At 40.8% G+C, this 20,369-nt stretch overlaps 1 protein-coding gene and 1 non-coding gene across 2 annotated transcripts; one reads left to right on the forward strand and one right to left on the reverse strand.

Annotated features, from left to right (window-relative positions):
- Nucleotides 1-2,401: 2,401 nt before the first annotated feature.
- Trnal-uag lies at nt 2,402-2,477 on the reverse strand. Its single transcript has one exon. It is a non-coding gene; the product is annotated as a tRNA-Leu (tRNA).
- Nucleotides 2,478-3,831: 1,354 nt separating this feature from the next.
- Nucleotides 3,832-7,002, forward strand: LOC119743553 (thyrotroph embryonic factor-like). The gene is made up of 2 exons (XM_038219976.1): nt 3,832-4,272; nt 4,735-7,002. The coding sequence occupies exon 2, from the start codon at nt 4,768-4,770 to the stop codon at nt 5,548-5,550; it is 783 nt and encodes a 260-aa protein (XP_038075904.1). The 5' UTR covers nt 3,832-4,272; nt 4,735-4,767; the 3' UTR covers nt 5,551-7,002.
- The last annotated feature ends 13,367 nt before the right edge of the window (nt 7,003-20,369 follow it).

Raw genomic sequence — 20,369 nt, forward strand, 5'->3', positions numbered from 1 at the left:
AATTTTGGTCGAATAATAATAATAATAAAATACCTTACTGGATTGTTAGGGAATGACAGTCTAAAGCATCTTGTAAAATCGTGGCCACTGGTGTGCTGACATTTTCAAGAAACAAATTATTTTTCCAACACTGGTCGGCCGACCAGCGTTAATTGGAGAAAACTGGCTTTTTTCAATAACTGCTCCTAATTTTTCATATTGAGTTATTCCGCATTTTCTTTGCAATTGATTGCACACCTGTGAAGGGGTACAAGCCTGCTAGACTGATTCTCTGACCTTACAGTTCCCCAAAGTCTATAAATTGCTCCGTTTCATCTTGAGTAGGGTCAGGAAACCAGACTTCAAGAACATGATTGGTTTTCTTGGTTTTTCCATGACATCTACAAACCCAATACGTGAAACAAGTCAGTTTATCCTCCAAATCCATTCATTTCTGAAAATTACAGCAAAACCAAATGTTGTACATTCGCTATACATTTCCTCTTCGGGGGCGGATCCAGGTTTGGATGAAGGAGGGGGGTTAACTGCCTCAGGGGGTTTAAGAGGTATTTGTTGTGTTCTCTTCTCGATTTTCCTATTTTGCGGCCGGGGGAGGGGGGGGGGGAGAGGGTTAAACCCCCTAACTCCCATGTAGATCTGCCACCTATTATTCGATAATTACGACATAAGGGGATTACTTCTACTCTTTTTTCTCATATGTGCATGTGTTTTCTCTTATAATGTCCGATCTTAAGAACACTGTAGTTTGCACATTTTGTTAATATTAATCTCGCGCTAACTTTCTGGCAAAAAAATTACGAAAGTGCATCGGCTTCATTTTCGCCACAAAAACTGCAGCCCTGTGTAATGTAATTCGGCATATTGCGTAAAGTACAGGAACTGCTTAAAACAACATACGTGTCATATTACGAATTAGAATTGTAGATAAAAGATGGATATATATTTTTAATACACCCACCTAAGCCGTGCACTTTATCGGCCGGTCCTCGCTCATTAATCACATGACCTACCAAATGATCACTGACATTCAACTATGAAGACGATATCTTAAATATACATACTCCCTACTGATATAATTTGACAATGAGTAAAATATATGATAAATTGATGTTGGTATACAGACAGGGACATTGAGACAGCAACATCAACGGAATTCCAAACATGAAAAATGTTACAACTATTATTTTCATCTGAAATCGCATACAATAGGCCTATGTATTATTGCCGAATGAAATATCAAACATCTTATAAAGACAACATTTTTTTTTGTGATTCTGTAAATCTTCGGTTTCGTTCTCTCAGATTTGTGAAGCTTGTTGGCAGTTGCATGCCAAGCTACCGTACTTTGTTCTAGGTTTGGCACATTTTTATAGGCACTACTATATAGCTGCCGTTGCCACAATGAACAATTTAAGTCCAATTGTGCGGGTGTATTTGATGCAATCCACGATTGGTTTTTGTAGCCGTGAACTCCTCTTGTTTCAGTTAGCTTTAACTATATGTATTTGTAATCATTCTATCCAATGACTTTAGCAGTCACATTTCTTATAAATATACAGTATATTTTCTTGTTTGAATTTGTTTTCATTTTCATTTTACCCTTTTTTTCCCCCACGTATTTAAACAGAAACTACTTCTAGTCCTTATTTATATCTTTACATTTGTTATTATAGATATTGTCTTTGTGATCTTATAATTATATATTTAAACTAACTTTTGTGAACCATGCACGTTTCAGACTTGGAGCTGTGAAGGAAAAGTGAACAAACGAACAAATTGAAAATATACATCTGTCTGATAAATTCCCTTCGATCGAGAAAAAAAGCCAATTAGATAAAACTATCAATGTTAACCGTGGCTTAAACGTCGAATGAGACCATCGAGCAAGAAGCATGTGGGCAAATGTTACTGGACTTAGCTTGCAGTGGAGGTTTTGCATCCACGTGAGCTTATCACGTGAACGGTGAAAAACTCGCAAAAAAATCTGCTATTTTGGACATTTAGCGCGGCGCTCAATCGATTGATCGCACAGTACATCATGGAGGAAGAACGTGTACATTGCATTATCATTAATTGCATTGATCATCTTCGAATGGAATTTTCTCCAAAAAGTCATCGGTTAACACCCCCCCCCCCGTACAAAATGAACAGAACAAATGAAAGATGATGAATTAAGACTTAATTTGATTTGGGTCTCAAACACCTTGCCTTGGAGAGTTGTGAGTATTTTTCCTGAATTCGGAAGTGGGCGTATTCATCACTACCATCTATGGTAGTTTATTTAGCTATTCATAAGATGGAATTTGCGTCGAGGTGATGTAAGTTCAATATTAGGTTTTGCCCTTCATCGACGTATAAACACTGTATATGCCTTTACCTCCCGAGTGAAAGGTAGAACAAATCACTCGGGTGGGACTCGAACTCACGACCTCCTACTTTCTAAAGCAGACGTCTTGTGACCACTCGACCACCGAGCTTGCGGGATCGGTTGGCTGGTTCGAATCTGATGTAGCAGCGGGTACCGTAATTAGGCCTAAACTATAAGATGGAATTTGCGTCGGGGTGATGTAAATTCAATATTAGGTTTAGCCCTTTACCGACGTAAAAACACTGTTGGCCTACACTCAGTTTATTTACTAGTCTGCAACCGCAGGAGTTCAGTATAGAGGGCGTGTGGGTGACCACTGACCTGTGACGTCACGTGAAATTCCTCAATACGGTTAGTTGGTCTCGTACCTCTTGGTCTTCCAACAGAATGCAGGGACGGTATAATATAGACCTCTTGCAAGGTGCGCCCTCACTGGGGGATGCTTTTCTTACTTAAACTCAGTGATAGGCCTAATGAAAGTACATAAAACGTTTATTAGTGCGTTTCACACAGAAGAACAAAAACCTGCCCTCAGATGTGACGTCAGATGCAAGGGGTCTATAGGAGAGTCAATGGAGTGAATGGGGATCAGTGGGTTCAATGACCAACTCAGGGGGGTTCTTGAGTCAAGAGTCCCCAGCCCCCTACGTTTTGCACCCCCATGTGTAGCGCCCTCAATTCTCACTGGGCATCCGGGCTCACTAGAGCCGTTCCATCGAAAGGATCAGCTACTTCACACCTCTGATAACACCCGCAATGAGTCAACATGCCCCTAATGGCCCTGCCTGATGGCCCTGCCTGTACGCGTTACAGACAGGGAGCCTCAAGTTGGATGATGTTTAAAACGGTCTTATCATTAACACCAGCTACCTTCTGATGGTAAACGTGATTAATAACCCTTCAGTCAATAACCCGACAAATTTTAATTAATACATCGCGAGCACTTATTTCCCCCAAGTTGGTCCGGCAAAACTTCGATCACAGCAGACGGTGCGAAACCTGAAGCAGCGACAAATATCTGTGACAATATTTGCACACTGCGTTCCCATTTCGTTGGCTATTAATCGCACATTAATGTTTGGGTATCTATACTCAGTCCACGTGTCTTGCTTCACAACCATTTTAGTTGTTAATGTCAAAATGAATAATAATGATAAACAATAACGAAATAACAAATGGGACCTGTTTTTATAATGTAGCAAAATTACTATTATAATGAATAGACAAAAAAAAGCTTGCAAAACATTATCCGAAGATGTGCACCGTTACGTAATGTCTAGCCATTGTTAGTGTCCTCTTGTTGATTATATTTCCATGATTAACCACAGCCGTCCGTTTTCCCCCACTAGGCCTAACACGTTTTCCCCGGATGATTTGTAATGGAATTATTCACAGCCTCGATGGCCGTAGACTGTACTGCAGAGCTAGTGGCTGGGGCGGCTTACACGTAACTGTTGTCCTACGCAGCGTAATTTCGCCCCCAATTCTTACAGCGTGGATAATTAACGTCGCTCTACTCTGGAGACAAAACCCCGAGAAACAGAGCCAGAATTCGCCCTTGCCTGGCATGATTAGCGTGATTAGGTAAGAGACAACACCAAGGCGGCGCTATTAGGGTTCAGTCCTGGCCCTGCTGTCATTCAATGCGCCAAGTTGACAGCGTTAAGGTCACGCATTGTGCGACGTCACCGCTACACCTAAGGTCACAAGTGCACGGATCACAGCCGCCTATATAAGCCGAGGTAGTTTGGGGTCAGCACGAGACAAGAGTTGACCGACAACGAGCACAATTAGCGACTTTTCCAGGCAATATAGTGACGAGTCAGTGATCAAGAACGTTGCAATAAACGCGGGTACTTTGCGTCTGTAGACTGTTGTAGCTCCCAGCACGCATCGGGCTGAAAGTAAGTTCAACCATTTTTTATCTATGTTTGTTTTGTTCGCAAATAATATTGCCCGTTGTTCGATTATTTCCGTGCAGCATTTGTTTGTCTCTTGAAATACCGTTCAGAGTGTAAGAGTATTTTAGTTTCCCTTTCGTGTGTCTGACAACATTTTTGTGCAGGTATGATATTGCGATGAAAACCAGGCGCGCATGAAACCAATGTAAAAATCGCATCAGTGCATGTGCCGTATTCGTTACATACAAATTATAAGTTCCGAAGAAAAAAAAATTTCAAAAGGAATCCGGCGATAGGTATTGATGTAGAAATATATAGGTCTATCGTCATGCATGGGTTGGTTGTATTTCACAGGCTTAAAAAGGTGTTCACATTGTGATCAACGCGTGTGCATAGGCTACATGGGACAGAGGCTTTTATCTCTCTCACGTACGATTTTGTTTGGGTTACTTTTCCGTGTTTTAGGTCACATCAGCACCGGGACCAAGCCGATATAGAATGGGAGAGAAAGCCATCTGCAAGGACCACCGGGAATCTTTTACCAGCAAGATGGTGAGCAAAGACGACGAGTGCCATCAGGCAGAATCAACCACAGACAGCAAACCAGTGGCTACAGTCCGGAAGCACGCCCACGACGTAGCCAACATGATCGCTCCGTCTCGCCCCTCAAAAGTTGCACCGAAGAGCGGTTTCACCATCGGGGCCAAACCGATAGATCTGAGCCACCGCGCCCTCCCGGCCTCGTCATCGGCCGCTGCCGCTGCCTACAAGACTTTCTACCCCTACCCGTCATTACCGATCTCTTCAACACTCTCCCCGTACTCGTACCTGGGCGAGACGAGCTCGGCGCTCACACCGGCGGGTTACGGCGCAGCAGGCTACGGTGCCGCAACCTACCCACTGTACGGCAGCTACCCAGTAGCTGCTGATAGCACAGCACCATCGCTCTCGACGCTGAGGCTCTCAGCATTGCTTGCATCAAGAAAGAGACGAGCGGCCGCCTCCTCCACAGACAAGGGCGCGGACATCAGCATTATTTCAGAGCCTACCAGAAAGAAGGTCCGACCAGTCCCCGAGGAGAAAAAAGACAATTGCTACTGGGACCGCAGACGAAAGAACAACGACGCGGCCAAACGCTCCCGCGATGCCCGGCGAGAAAAAGAGGAAGAGATCGCCCTCCGTGCCGTATTCCTGGAGCAGGAAAACATGAAGCTGAGAGCAGAGGTGTCCATTCTCAAGAGCGAAATGGGGAGGCTTCATTACATGGTGTACAACTGCTGATTGTTTGCACCTCTCAGCTAGTCGAAATAAACTGAAATGTTGTGTAAGGCGATAGCGTCCTATTACTTAGGATGACTATAAGAATGCTGCAGTGCGCTAAAAGGCGCGAACTTGCCGACACGAAAATGTTGCCGAGCATGAGCGAACCTGGCATCAAAACTTTGCCGTTGGAGTTTTTGCTCGAGGTTACTGTGCAGACAGTAAGTGAACATACTACTGGAATCTGCAGTATCTTGTTACAAGTATACAACTCAAGCCAAGTATGTATTCAATACATTTTGGTCCACGTTTTTGTGGTTTATATAATTGTTCTCTATCCCGCCAACTTAATTGATATTTTATTGTATAAAATGCGTAAAGATGGTTTAATGAGGAAGGCACTGCTAACTTCCAGAAGTTGCAAAACTTGGCAGTTTCCTGTACATGTATTTTTATTAGGTGAAATGCACAGTGTCGTAGCATTTTGTCGAGCTTGAAGCTCCGTTGCATATTATACATGTATTTTAAAACAATGATCAGTGCAGTGGTACATATAGTGCTATAGATGATAATGTTGGGATAAGTCGAACCGGTCGGATATGTAAAGAATGTTTTTATCTCTCAGGGAAAACAGCTGTAATCAAGAGCTGTCTGAAAAAAATGAAATATTAGAGGCTTAAATAACAGGTCATTAAGTGCAGTATATAAGCCAATCAGTATCACGCACTAAGTATATAGTCCCAATACAAATGATTCTATTTCGCAACAAAACATTTTAAAGCTGGATTCAAAAAGTTGTAGATGAAAGGGACTTGGACTTGGTTTACAGACGTCGGAGGTTATTTGTGTCTATTTGGAGCTAACTTGCTAGTATTTTTGTTGTTTTCCCATGTTTTTTTCACCAATGGCCTAGACCATAGTCGCTATTTAGGCCTATGTGTAATCGAGATGTTTGCCGTTATGTATACATACGGTCTCCTAACTAGAACCACAGACAAAACAGAACGTGATCAGTACAGCGCGGGTTAAGGCCGGGCGAAGTTACATAACCTAATGTAATCACAACCAATGACAAATACCGACTACCGGCTTTACAAATTCAAAGGGGAAAAACAATCTTGCCTTCTTTATACATACGCGAAATGATAAATGCTGCCGCTGCACACGATAAAACCTTGATGTTATAATATGATTTCACAGCATTCCAGTTTGTGTTTTGGTGCTATAATATTTTGTTTTAGTTCTAAACGTTTCTTTGAATTGAATGTGATACTATCTTGTGATACGGTGTAGGAATCATCGTCGATGTATTGTGTTCGTCCGTTTAAACTCTGATTTATTGTGAACATTGCAAGGGGGACATTTATCATGTTTATGGCTTTCTTCTTTTGCAATCGAACAAAGTCTGTCTTTCAAGAAGTTATTTAAATCACGAGATTTTTACCAGGTAGAAGTTTCTCTGATTTGCTGGCTTAATGGTGTTTTCTTTGCTGGACACAGACCTAAACTATACCTTTATTAGCTTGAAAGATAATTCTTGGATTTGTCATTTATCTGTTTTGTTTGATTTTTGTTGATGTAGGATAGGAAATAATGAATTAGCCCACAGGGCTATTTTTTGTGATTACGAAAGGTGCGATTTGCGAATAAGTGGGCGACGAACCGTCCTTTGTCTTTGTATTATACCTTCAATGTTCTGATTTAATTGGAAAATGAAAACTTGAGGTAGAACAGAGAAAAGGGGTTCGTCTTGCTTGAAGCTATATCATGCACCAAGGAAGGGTGGAATTTATTAAATAATTTAAGATAAAAAATAAAAGATCTGTAACAGAGCAACAGTTTCAGATGATTAAAATGTAAATATATTATGCCATAAAAAAAAACCCAGTGTGTTTTAAGCTTATTGTATGTCGATTGTTGATTTTCATTTTAATGATTAACTTCAACAGACCCTCGAGCGTATGTGGAGAGTCAAGTCAGAGAAAAACAGTTTTTTTGGCCGGGGAATGGGGAATCCTTGTAGCAATTCACAAGACAGTGGCGAAAAGAGATCTTCGCATACTGCTTGAGCCAATAAATGAGGTGTGAAGGGAATTCTCCGAATACACCTGTTTGCCCGCACTTCACATATACTTCTTATACTATGTATTTTCCAAGTGATATTATAATGGTAGGATAATCGACCGAAAGATTGATTAAATCGATTGACTGATCAACTGATGTTTTTGTTGGCCAATAATAGTATCAAATCCGATAGCACTTCCAAAACACGAAATGGCAAAACCACTGCAATCTTGTTGCACTAATAAGATGGTTTTTTTTTAATGAACCCGCGACCTTTGGATTTCCGATATGGTGTAAAAAACAAAAACAAAGAGTTATTATTGGACTTGTCTGCAGTTCGTATGATCAGTTACGTATGAAAGGCTATATGATCAGTTACGTGCGTTCTCATTCTTTGAAACCTTTGAGAGGCAGGACCTCGCCTTTTAACGAGTTGTTGTCGCGTAATTATACCTGGAATGATCACCTTCGTCGCTATTATTGCATCCACACCCGAGGACAAGGCACGTTAAAGCCATTCACTCCATCAGCAGCTGTTCATAAGACCATGTGACGCGTTACGTGGCTGACCTCACATGAGGTCGAGGATAGGCCAAGCTGGCTTGGGACACATACACACAAAAGATGCCCGCCCGGTCGCAATGGCTATGTAAACCCTTCGAGCAACTAACGAGCGGACATGCAAACCAGCACATTATTGGCGTAACCCTATATAGTCGCGGTCAGGGACAAGACACACGATGTTCTTTTTCTCACAAAAAAATCTGGCCAGATTGCATATAACAGCCCATCGTGATAAGCTTACATTACAATTAACCTCGTCTCACCTTGACCGTAATCGCCGGTCAACGCAGGCCACAGATATTTACGATTGCTGATGGTGCGGGGCTCGTGGTAATAACACCAAACAATGGGTGGATTTGTTTGTAACTCTACCCCGCCAGTGACCGGTCGGCTGTACGCACTCCAACCCCCCTCCGTTGCGGTAATTCTCGGAATTCACTGAAAAGATCTCAGTTCACAGCCGGTTGCCCCACTTAATCTGACTGCTTGCGTGTATTTATTGCCCAATATCTGTAACATTGCTTCTCGGATTCTCCACCTGCTTGAATGAAATATTTTCAGCTAAAGCTTTACAAAAAAAACCTGTGGTTTATATTTACAAACGCTACTATTTTCGCTCGCTACGCCACAACAAAACACTTTTTTACAAAGGAGTATTTGAAACGTGCAACCTTTCAAATGAAGTGAACGGTGAATCCTTTTTTATTGGAAACTACTCACGTCATTTAGCTCTCTTTTCAAATAGTAAACTGTTATAAACACACGGCAAAGAAAGATGCCTTACCCAGGCCTAAATGAATGTACCATACTAGTAACAAAAGCAAGAAACTGAATGGCATTGTTTATATTAAAGTCTCAATTTCCTTGCTCTGAATATATTTTATCTTTGTTCATTTTTTGTGTTGTTCCTTGGCACTATATGGTTCAAGCAAACAGAAAAAAGAAAGAAACCCTATTACTTATAGTTATACGGTTTTTCTACATAAGATTCGCTACCACCATTTTTATTCCGGATTTGTTGGTAAGCTCGCACACACAATCTGATGCTCTTAATGATAAATTGCTATTGTTGGTTTTTGTGATTTTTATCGGGTTGAACTGGACATGCCAAGAACAATCTGACATGATTACTGCATTCCTGCCAACTGGCCCGTCAATCTGAATTAGTTCAGCCGGGTCAGGGTGACGTTTGTGGTCAGTTGGATTGCGACCCTTTGGCCGGATTGTTATGACCAGTTGTCCAATGGACACGTAAGAATGTTGCGGCCGGCTAGCTATCACGGGGGTCAGTTCGGCCAGGCCAAGGATGACATGAGGCCTTTATGTTTAATACTTAAGTGACCAGCGAACTGACCGGTCCGGAAAAAAAACGATGATAAAGTCCTTGACGCCGGTCAGTAAGGTAGGTCAATGGATTCAAAAGCCCGGTCACGGCCGGGTCATTTTTTATGCCTGCCCCTCTCGGTGGGGGGAGTCCGGTTTTAAATTCTGGTCAATCATTACCATTACCTAACCTAAACAGCGCAGCCGGCTAAACGCCCAATAATACGGTAAGGGTATGTGTGCTGTGCTGCCGACGAGCATTTCGTGGTCAGGTCAATGAACGCAGAGGCCAATGCACCTGCCCCATGTCTAATCATTCAACCTAATTGATGGTGAACTTGAGGCAGACGTACCCGGTAACGTCCCTACAACGGAAGGCACTCTAAATACGTCTGGTCCGCTCGCTTACCCCCTGGGTCACATTTTTGTACTTACTGCAGTGGCAAATAACTCGGCAACATTTTTGGGGGGTGTTAGGCCCAGTGTTATTGATTGCGTGAAAACAAAACCAAAGAAAGAAATTCCACATTTCTGCAGCTGATGAATACGTGATTCAAGCGTGGTTTCGCAGGCGGGTTTTTGGTTGCTGAATATATTAAGCTCGGCGTATGTTTTCTGCTTTTTGTGGGTTGATTGCGCACACATTGTGCATTCCTCCCCAATGACCCACGGCAAGGCTTTAAGCCCGGGCATTCACTAATCAAAAGACACGGGTTGTTGACAACAGGATTTTAGTTCGGTATAAACAGGAATTCAGTTGGTTGCGTCATGGAATAAGCAGAAATACCAGTGCTGAGTCCGTGGGTGGGGGCCGGGATGGTGGTGGGGGTGACTTTGTAATACACATACACACGTATTAGGACGATTCTTTTCCTATCCCCCATGAACATTCAAACTGTTACCGAGCCATTACCACTGTCTACTTTATGCAATTAATTCGAACCTAAATTCGTGGACCCTCCCTGGTCCAGGTCCATCGATGAATTGTGTTCCCTCAAATTAATAAGGTGTAATGAATTTCAACCTTCCAAGGATGCACAGCGGGATTTATGTATAAAGCACGTACGTATAAGGAGCCCACAATTACAGTGGGGGAATGTGATATAAAGAAAACATCATTGGATATCTATTTCATTTAACGAAAATACATGTAATAGCAAATAAAGATCCCGATATTACTGTGGAAACCTATTTAGGTCATACATCATAAACGGAACCAAAATGATTCTTTTGCAGTTTGATAGAGAAAATGACTTCTCTGAGAAGTAGGCCTACATCGTAAAGTAAAGAAAAAAAGTATAAACAATGAAGCAAATCCCGCGCACCAGTGGTGTTGGGCCTAACTTTAATTGATTTCAACAGTCGCACAATAAACAACATATTGCGATAAAAAGTTGATCGTAACAAAATCACTGTCGCGGAAATATTTGTGGTAATTTCGTTGCCAACAAATTAAGGACAAGTTATGGTGTCGCCACTGACCCCTCAATTCACTGGAAATCAACAAATTTCTTGAATTCTCCCCGCTTTCATATCATCAGTTTGTCCCATGTCATTGTCACACTGGACGTTACACATTAATGCTCCCGTTTTAAGCGAACACCTTAAGCTGATTGCATCATGATAAAACTAAGATGCTATTTTCGAATTTCACCCCGAAAACAGATTTCATTTTTTTTTCAATTGCTGTTTTCCCATAGAAATAAAAGTTACTCACTTTTGAATGAGACATCAAAGAAGAAAAAAAAGGCAGCAACTCTTAGTTATTGAATTATTTCTTTACAGTAATTCGAATCATTCACAGTAATGGGGCTCTCGAAGGGCGGGTTCATTTTTTGCGCAAAACGAAAACACTTTTTTTGATAAAGCAAAATGCCAGGAGGTGTTTAAGTTCGGTTAATTTCGACTTCGGTATTTTCAGTTCCGTCACGATATTTGTAAAATGGAAGCATGTGCGGTTCTTCATGGTAGCAATGCCTGGAGTTTGTTAAAATATTCTTCATGGTATCAATGCCTGGATTTTGTTAAAAATATTTTTATTTTTTTTAAATAGTATGTTTAATATTGCGTAACTTACCAATAGAGTTGCAGCCAACACTCGATTTTCCTAAAGCATTTTATTTCAAAGCTTATAAAGAACACGTGCAAATGGCGCCCAAGTTATTAAGCACGATTATGATGAAGGTATATGTATTTCGAAACAAGTCCATGTAAACCAGCAAAAGGAGGGGACAATCGTTAAATGGCAGAGATTCTTTTTCTCGTTTATTGCGGCATTTTAGCGGAGGTGGTCGAACGGCATGTAAAAATGAAATACCTTGTGCACCACTATCCATGCATGGATATATGCTTGCAATTAGTGAACGCAATATAATGGATTCCCCACGCTGTCAAACAAGCAAACATTACACTCAAAATGACTACAATTTTATTCTCATTACACGTTACCTCAATTGCATCCTCTTTCACCAAGTAATAACGACACCAGCGAGCAATGCAATGACATAATGCGTCTGAATCTACAGCAAGCGTGATACAAAACCTTCGTCACGGTTGCTATATTTAGTTTAATCCCACACCAAGGCTGAGGGGGGAAATCGCAAGAAACTTGGCCGTGACAACTCTTCCGCAAAGATCGCTGTCACGGTGTCGGAGTTTGAGAATACCAGCTGCCAGCCGAATGCATTTCTATCTCCGCAACCCGCCCACTGCGTAGAAATATCTGAGTGTTGCACGTCCTGTACTGTCGAGTGTCGACGATTATGCCGTTGAAGACCTGTAGGTCCTACAGGGCGAGTCAAAAAAGCGGAATTCAAACCCCAAACATTATATTTCATATTTAAAAAAAACAGCAGCACCAAAAATAATAATGACTGGAAAGCCAATTTCATAAGCTTCTTTCAGATGAAAAAATATCTGAAATTGCTCAATCCGTTCAAAGAATATCACCATGCATTTAAACACAATGACTCTTAAACCTCTTTCGTCCAAAAAATGCGATTTCAAGAATCGTCATCACAATAATCGTCTTCAAACATCACCAGCGATAAAACCTCATTTCAAAAGTTGATAATATTCGAAAAGTCCTATTGAAGGCCCATCTTTTCAAAAAAGTGGATTTTGTAAATCACATTGTTTGTCTAACCAGGGTTGTTAATAAAGATATTGTGTACTACAGCTGTTGACAGTTGTTGAACCAAGTATTCTGTGTCATTTTCTTTGGTGTTCCAAACAGTAAGAATACACGATATAATTGTTTTTTTTTTTGACGAAACAGGTTTTAGGGTCATTGCGTTTAAATGGTGATATTATTTGAACGGATTGACCAATTTCAGTAATTTTTTCATCTAAAATTAGCTTATAAAATTGGCTTTCCAGTCATTATTAGTTTTGGTGTTACATATTTCTTTAAATATCAAATATAATTTTGGGGTTTGGGTTCCGCTTTTTTTGACTCATCCTGTAGCTCTGTGGTGAGAAAAATGCAGGGTATAGGCCTCTGACATACATACAGGGTGGTGCAAAAAGAAGGAAACCCACTTTTGATAGGAATTTTAAACTTCTTACTTAAATTATTCGAACTGGTTTTTGTTTAATATAATGTAGTGAAGTATAGCTCTTCAACCATACGTGGTGAAAAAATGTTTAAAAAAATCACAAGAAAAGTGTTAGTATGCTAATTTGAATACAAGTCACCAAAAATCAGTGTTGTCCACGTGTAAGTCCAGTGTAGTGTCTTTGTCTTCAAATCAAGCTCCGGAGCTCAGTCAAGCAGATGGAATAAAGCCGTCCGTGGACAAACAGGTTTGACACATGCAATAATCAAACAACGATATCTCAGAGACAACATATGCATTTGCAATCATTTTTTCGTCATTTGTGTTTTAAGATCAATATTTTAATACCATTAAATTCAAATTTTGAAATAGGCTCAACAAGTAGGAGTAAATTGCTGTGAAAAGTAGCTTCCCTTCTTTTTGCACCACCCTGCATTTCAGGCTCGTTTATTGTTAAAAACAAATTTGTTTGTTGACCTTGCTCGCGTATACTCGTCAGCCTTAGTAAAAATTGACGGGAACAAAATGAAATGTTTCATGTCCTTCATGCTATTTTGAAAGGTTTTGGTGTTCCAAAAGGGGCCAGCTTAATTATACACTCTGATTACCCTCTGGTTAAAATTGACAAGATAACGTGCAGTCGAACATGCACGCGCACCAGCTGAACCCAAACGGTTGTAGTCAGAGCTGCGTACGAGTTTGACTGTTTTCTGGTCAAAACCGGCTATTTAACTTCCGGTTTCATCTTCTTTACTTTTTTTCTGCGCCTCACTCTGATATGGACACCTCAACAACTAGAGTGCATATTCCATATATCTATTGTTTTACATTAAAATTATTCATGTAATTTCAATATAAACATGGCATATCTCTATGATCTATATAACTATGGGCGTGTTTATCTTTTCAAACCGTGGACGAAAAATACTAGAGAACAAAAGACAACAATGTCGTCCACGATTCCCAGCATACGTCAGCGATTGGGGTCGTGTACAAAACCTATGGGAGTCTCCCTAAAAAATTAAGGTACAAACAAAAGAGGGACAATTGGACGTCAACGATCGACGGTGTGAACACGACTGTATGTGTTTGTACAGTTTACGGTCGTCTCTGTAGGCCTACCTCTCTGTCCCTGACTGACTGACTGACTGACTGACTGACTCCCCCACTGAATGTCACGTTCGACTTGCAGAAGTCTCAAAAATTGCACAAAGATTAGCCCGTAACGCCAATGATGTGCTAACTCTGGCCCACGGTATATGAACCACATGCATGATGAGACTTCCGCTGAGGAGCCATTCTGAATCTATTGTGTGTGCTCCTGGACCAGCTTTAACTAGACTTGCCTCGTCTTGCTTCCTATTCTTTTCAGTTGGTTGCCCAATAGCGATAAATGTCATGATTAAGCCTAATCATAGCTGGCTTTGTTTAGATTTTGCAAAACGATCTGTGTTTGAGGCTATGCTGAGGAACACACGAACGAAGACGAATCGTAGCTAGCGGGAATGTTTCAAACATTTTCCCGTAAGAAGCCCCCCACTACTTCAGCCGACCTCGAAAAAAAAAACAACATCTGATCTCCAAAAGGAATTATTCATTTACTGACTTTAATACGTGGATGACATTTTTAGGATAATGTACTCACCGCGGCACTTAATGACATTTCTGAAATATCCAAAGATAGTGAAGATGTCCTTGCCGTTTCTTACAATAGAAAACAAAAATAATAACAACTTCCCGGTGATAAACGTTGTGATGATTTTCAATATTAGGATTATTATTATTATTATTTTTTAAAACTCGTGGTGCCCCAAAGGCCAATCTACACATGAATTGCAAATACCTGTAAATCACATTAATGTGTAATACTAATGTGATTTACAGGTAATGATAATCTAAGGACATAATCTAAGGACATAATCTAACAAATGTAAATTTACAACACTACTACCACTCGACTTGATAAGATCATGAAGCTTAGGCAAATTGACTAAAATAACAACGCATAAAACTGATAAATTATAACGCAACAAAACAACGGAATTGAATAGATTGATAAAGTATGAGAGAGAGGGTTAAAAAACACACACAAAAAGGACAAGTTACTACACTTAACATCTGGAGGAAAAAAAACATCAAAAGTATGGATTTAATATTTCTGAAACAGCAAGTTGTATATAGATGATATATCACGGAAATATGTTTTGTAGTCACGAAGGCTCCTACCGTGTCTGGCCAATACAGACGGGAGAAATAAACATTTATGACGCTTATGTTTTTTATAAGAGCTATGGCAAAATTGAGGCGAAATGTTCGCATAACGCCAAGTTTTCCATAGTATCATACCGGCAAAAATGGGCAATTACAGGCACAAACAATAATCCCTAGCCGTTGAAGCGTGGATTATGAAACGACTTTGTGAAACAGTATACACTTTGTGAAGCGTCCGGGAAATTGCTGGTAATAACACAAAAATTGCAAAAGAACTGGACAAAAATGCGGGTAGGCTTACTATTGATTGGGCTTGTTTGACGAAATTGACTTGGGAGTGAGCATATTGCATGGTCTAATGTAATGTTGATTTGGATTAGGTCTACCGTCCAGACTATTTGTGGTTTTTAAAGTCAATATTAAACTGATAAGCAAAATCACCTCATTTCTTCACACTTCACACGGATTGATGCAATTCTTGTTTGTATAAAAAGAAAGCAATCACTTTATTTCCTAATGATGAATTTCTATAAAATGATTTTACTTTGGATGAGGCCATTTTTTTGTACTTACAGTGCATCAACATACCAGTAAGCCTTAGCAGTAGGATCACTATGTTGGCAGTGCTTTCGGATCGAAACACTTGAAGAGAAACCCTACATATTCCCAATCAATTGCCGATTTTATGTTATTAGTTAATTGCGGTGCTTTTCCATAAAACATCTGACGCGAAAAATTGGGCCACGTCAAACAGATGTATTGCATTTTAAATATGTGTCATGAACTGTTAGCGCATTTAAAACACTGAAATCATTCAAAGTTGCAAATAATCATTCGTTCAGTTTTTTTTCTTTTCATTTTTTTTTTTTTTTTTTACAATTATTCGTTGGCAATGAGACATTCATCGAATGAGAGATGGAATAATTATGTCCTAAAAACAGTGTTATGTGTGCATGTGCAAGCGTGGGTTGTCATCACACTGTATGCCTTCCGAAAGGTATAGGCCTACGCATTGGATTGTTTGCCTTTTGTGCATTTGTTCCCTTCGAAGCGACAAAATTACTCAACATCTTAAAGAAGGGTACATAACAACTAGCATGTTGAAGTTTGAGCTCAGTGGGCACTTTACATTTGTTGAAAACAGAGAAAAAGTATGCACAATCTTTTTGGTCTTGTAACTGGATTCCGTAGCCGACGCTTCGTGAACTGACTTTTAAAGAAACCCTTCGGTCCGTTCTTTTTACTGATTTTGTGAGTAAGCACGCTTGTAAGTGTACCTAACCAAAATCAACAATGACCTCATTTTGACCCTTAGGTGACCACTGACCTCAAATGTCTGAGGTTATCTGAAGTCCCCCTACCCACAGATTATTGTCACCAAGTTTTAGTTGAGAGTGAAGCCTGACTTTTAATATGAGCACTTTTCAGTTTACCTAACCAAAATGAACAATGACCTAAATTAGGGGAAAATATAATAACAAGTGTAAGAAAGCACAAGGAATTGAGATTGAAGGTGATATGAGTATTTCAAACTTCACACCAGCTTTTATTTGGGTGAGAAAAACCACCACGGTTTGAAGATTTATTCCATTATGTAAAGCCAATCGCTCAAGTTTCCCATTCGTTATTGAGGGCGCCCTATAAACATTTTGGTATATCGCGGATATCTATGCACTATGGAAATTGCTATTGATATCAAACCAGCTATACATCGTTGCGCGACCAGCCGCGATAGGCTGGTTTTAAATAGTCGACTAGCATAGTCAACCATCGTCGACTAGACAGAGTTCGGGCTAAGTTTAGTCGAACTATGGTCAAACGATTGGTAAACAATAGTTCTTGCGCGAACTTGTCCATGTCTGCCGGTTTTTGTGAATGGCGCCACCACAAGCTGATTGGCGATTTAGCTCGTATCCCCCGCCCTGCAAACAGGGCGCTGGGATACTCTGATGAGCTTCACAGAATCTTGCGAAGGAAGTGGCCTTTGACCTATGTATAAAGCATCTGGCTGTAGCTGTTCAAAACCGCAGTTAGACAATGTGCGCAAATACTATCCGAAAACTTCCAATAGAAATGCGTGCATTCCATACCGGATGTGATTTCTGTTTCATTGCGGACCATGTGGACAACATTTTGAGCATCGCATAATGCAAACCGACCGTTCGTGATTCGAAACGAGCCTGAGCGAGTGACGGGAATGTCCTCCATTATTACGCTTTTCAACAAAAATAAAACATCTCTAAACTGGAATAAAAGAGTAATGAATCAGTCTTAACGGCCGTTTCAAACCTTGCAGAGTCATGACCGTGATGACGCGCAGGTCACAGGTCACGCAAAATCCAACCAATCAGAGCGTGAATTCATCAGAGTATCCCAGCGTCCTGTTTGCAGGGCGGGGGGTACGAGCGAAATTGGCGATGGGCCTATTGATTATCAGCAAAAGAGGGCGCTATTTACAATGATGGTACCGCGGTATTCCCGTATTCCCGACAGTTCAGATTTGGTCGAGACCTCCACATGCTCCAACTCCGAGACCAAGGCAAAGAGGACCTATTCTACTTCCAAGACCAATACCTTCACCTCCGAGGACCGAGACCAGATAATCAGACAAATAATGTTTTTTTTTTAGTTTCAAACTAAGCATTTACACTTTTAATTTGATCGATGTTAAGTTAACTTGAAAAACATTCTTTCTTGCAAAGGCTTTTACTTTTGCTATATTTTTTTCTATTGCATTTTTGTTTGTTCTGCACGGACGAAACCATACGTTCTGCTTCCGTTTACAGAATGTATATATTAATTTATTTAGTTTTAATATTTCTAATTTGTCAGTTTTTGGATAAAGACCGCACTAGAGACGCTATCAAAACATGGTACAATCAGTGACAAACCCGAGGTAACAAATCCGTTCTTATTATACCAGTCTCGTTCGGTTTCTTTGATTATCGGGGGAGGGGGGGGGGGGGGGAGTCGGAACCAGCAAAAATAGGTCTCGAGATGGTCTTCAAACCTCCTTGACTGATGGAAATGTAGTTAACAAAATCCGTCAAATGAAAGCTCAAAAAAATTAGACGTCACCAGCCGCGCACAGCGGTACCGTACTATAGTATGGGCGGCTTGTTTATGAATAGCGCCACCAGATGGCACAACTTCATTCATAATTAGTGAACTTTCAACAACAGAGGGGGCTCTTTATCAATATGGGGGTGGGGAGCGGAACACTGTGACCTGCCTGCCAGTGTCATTTCGGGGAATTGTCTGTTCCTCCTGTGTATAGTCCTGTGACGAACCCAATTATAAACGACAAAATGTGGAATGCTATAAGTCACTCCATTATCTATCACAAGGTGACAGCAGAAAGGTCTTTTGATCTTATACAACCCCTTGCATGTGACGTCGCATCTGAGACAAGTCTTTGCTTCTCTGTGATACGAACAAGGAGACAGTTTGTACTTTCATTGACACTGAAATAAAAAAAAGTAATCAGAATCTGCCGTCAGTGAGGGGGCACCGTGCAAATGGTCTTGTTCACTTTCAGTTTTCAGCTGATGTCAATACAAACTTGAAAAGAAAAGAATGTCAAAGTGACTCATCACCTCGTGACGGCTTTTCAAAGAGGAAATAACCGCCATACATGTAAAAAAAAAAAAAATAGGGCCGAATTTTGAGTGTCCCGTGAACCCCAAATTAATCAATACTAAACCGCCCAACGTCGTACACCTCGTCGCAGTTTTTTATCATCTCAGGCATCCTTGCAGTACCTAAATCAGGAGTAGACTTGGTTTCAATCATATAGGGTTGACAATTAATTACGTACCTTTGACGACACACCGTGTACGTCGCGTCTTACCGTCGTGCGTAGTCGCCCTGACCACCCACCCATGTGGTTCCCATCGTAATGAGGGCAGTGCACTCTTCACGGCACCCTTCCACTGAACTAGCCTACTTGACAAAAAGTGAGATTTGGTACTGCTGAGCACGAGGAGATAGATTATAGTCTGCTGATTCCGAAGCTGCATTGTCAACTCGATAATTAGTCGTTAAAACTCCAGTCAGTAATAATTAGCCTTTCCATTTCGCGGGAGGAGCGGCACAGTAAGATGGCCGCCTTACTTTGGCCGTACTTTGCCTAGGCCGTGTCCAAAACGGGCTTCCAGAGCTACGGCTACGTCATTGTCAGCGCGTCCCCGCGTATTTTCAATGGAAGCCGACCTAGACCTAGCTCTAGGCAGCTGATTCGGATGTTGCCCTACAGTCCATCTTTGTTTTTAATATGACGTCCGTGCCTCCGAAATTCACGCAATAATGAATGCTTTTTAGTGAAGTTTTGCTCAAAACGGGATTTTGATAACGCCCTCTGCCGGCAGCTTTTAAAAGAGAGCGGCCTGTATCACTGTTATATTCTTGTGTGACCAGTGGCACAGCCGGGGAAGAGCTCACTGGGTTTGCCTCCCTCTTTGACGAAGGCGCACAAATAAAAAAAAAGGAAAGAATCGGCCAATAGCTGATAATGTAATATCTTAGCTATAAAATCTACCGGAACCGCGGCTGCGAAAGTGGGTCTACTATACGCGATTACGTACGTTGCATGCTGTTATGGACAGCAACCCAACATAAAAAGTGGCGGCCATCCTCCTCCCCCCCCCCATCCTAGAAGAAATTCAAGGAGAGAAGTCCATGAAGAAATATGTTAATTTTGATCCTTTCCGAAATGACCTCGCGTTAGAATGGATATCGAAATCGTGGATCAGGGATGTTTATCATTTTTAAAAGGGAGCCATGTTTGCCCTTTTTTAAACTATATTATTTATTCTTAGAATGAAATACTGGTAGATTTTAACATAATACGTGAAGTCTCTGAAAATTAATTGTGGAGTATCAATTAACAAGGCTGGTGTATATGCCGCTCAGCTCATAAAATGGGGATTACAACAAGCACAGAGCACTGACAAAGGATGGTTAAGTTCCGCTCAACCATACTGACAAAAACTAGGAACCTTAATTTCCTTCCAATCTGATTTTTTTTTGTATGGCATTTGTTGCTTTATTTTGAATGAATTTAAATTTTGTAATCTCATTTGAAACTTTTGAAATATTTTCAATTAATGTTTTTGTCCTCGG

The sequence above is a fragment of the Patiria miniata genome, unplaced genomic scaffold, assembly GCF_015706575.1.
Source record: "Patiria miniata isolate m_02_andy unplaced genomic scaffold, ASM1570657v1 HiC_scaffold_6, whole genome shotgun sequence".
Lineage (NCBI taxonomy): Eukaryota > Metazoa > Echinodermata > Asteroidea > Valvatida > Asterinidae > Patiria > Patiria miniata.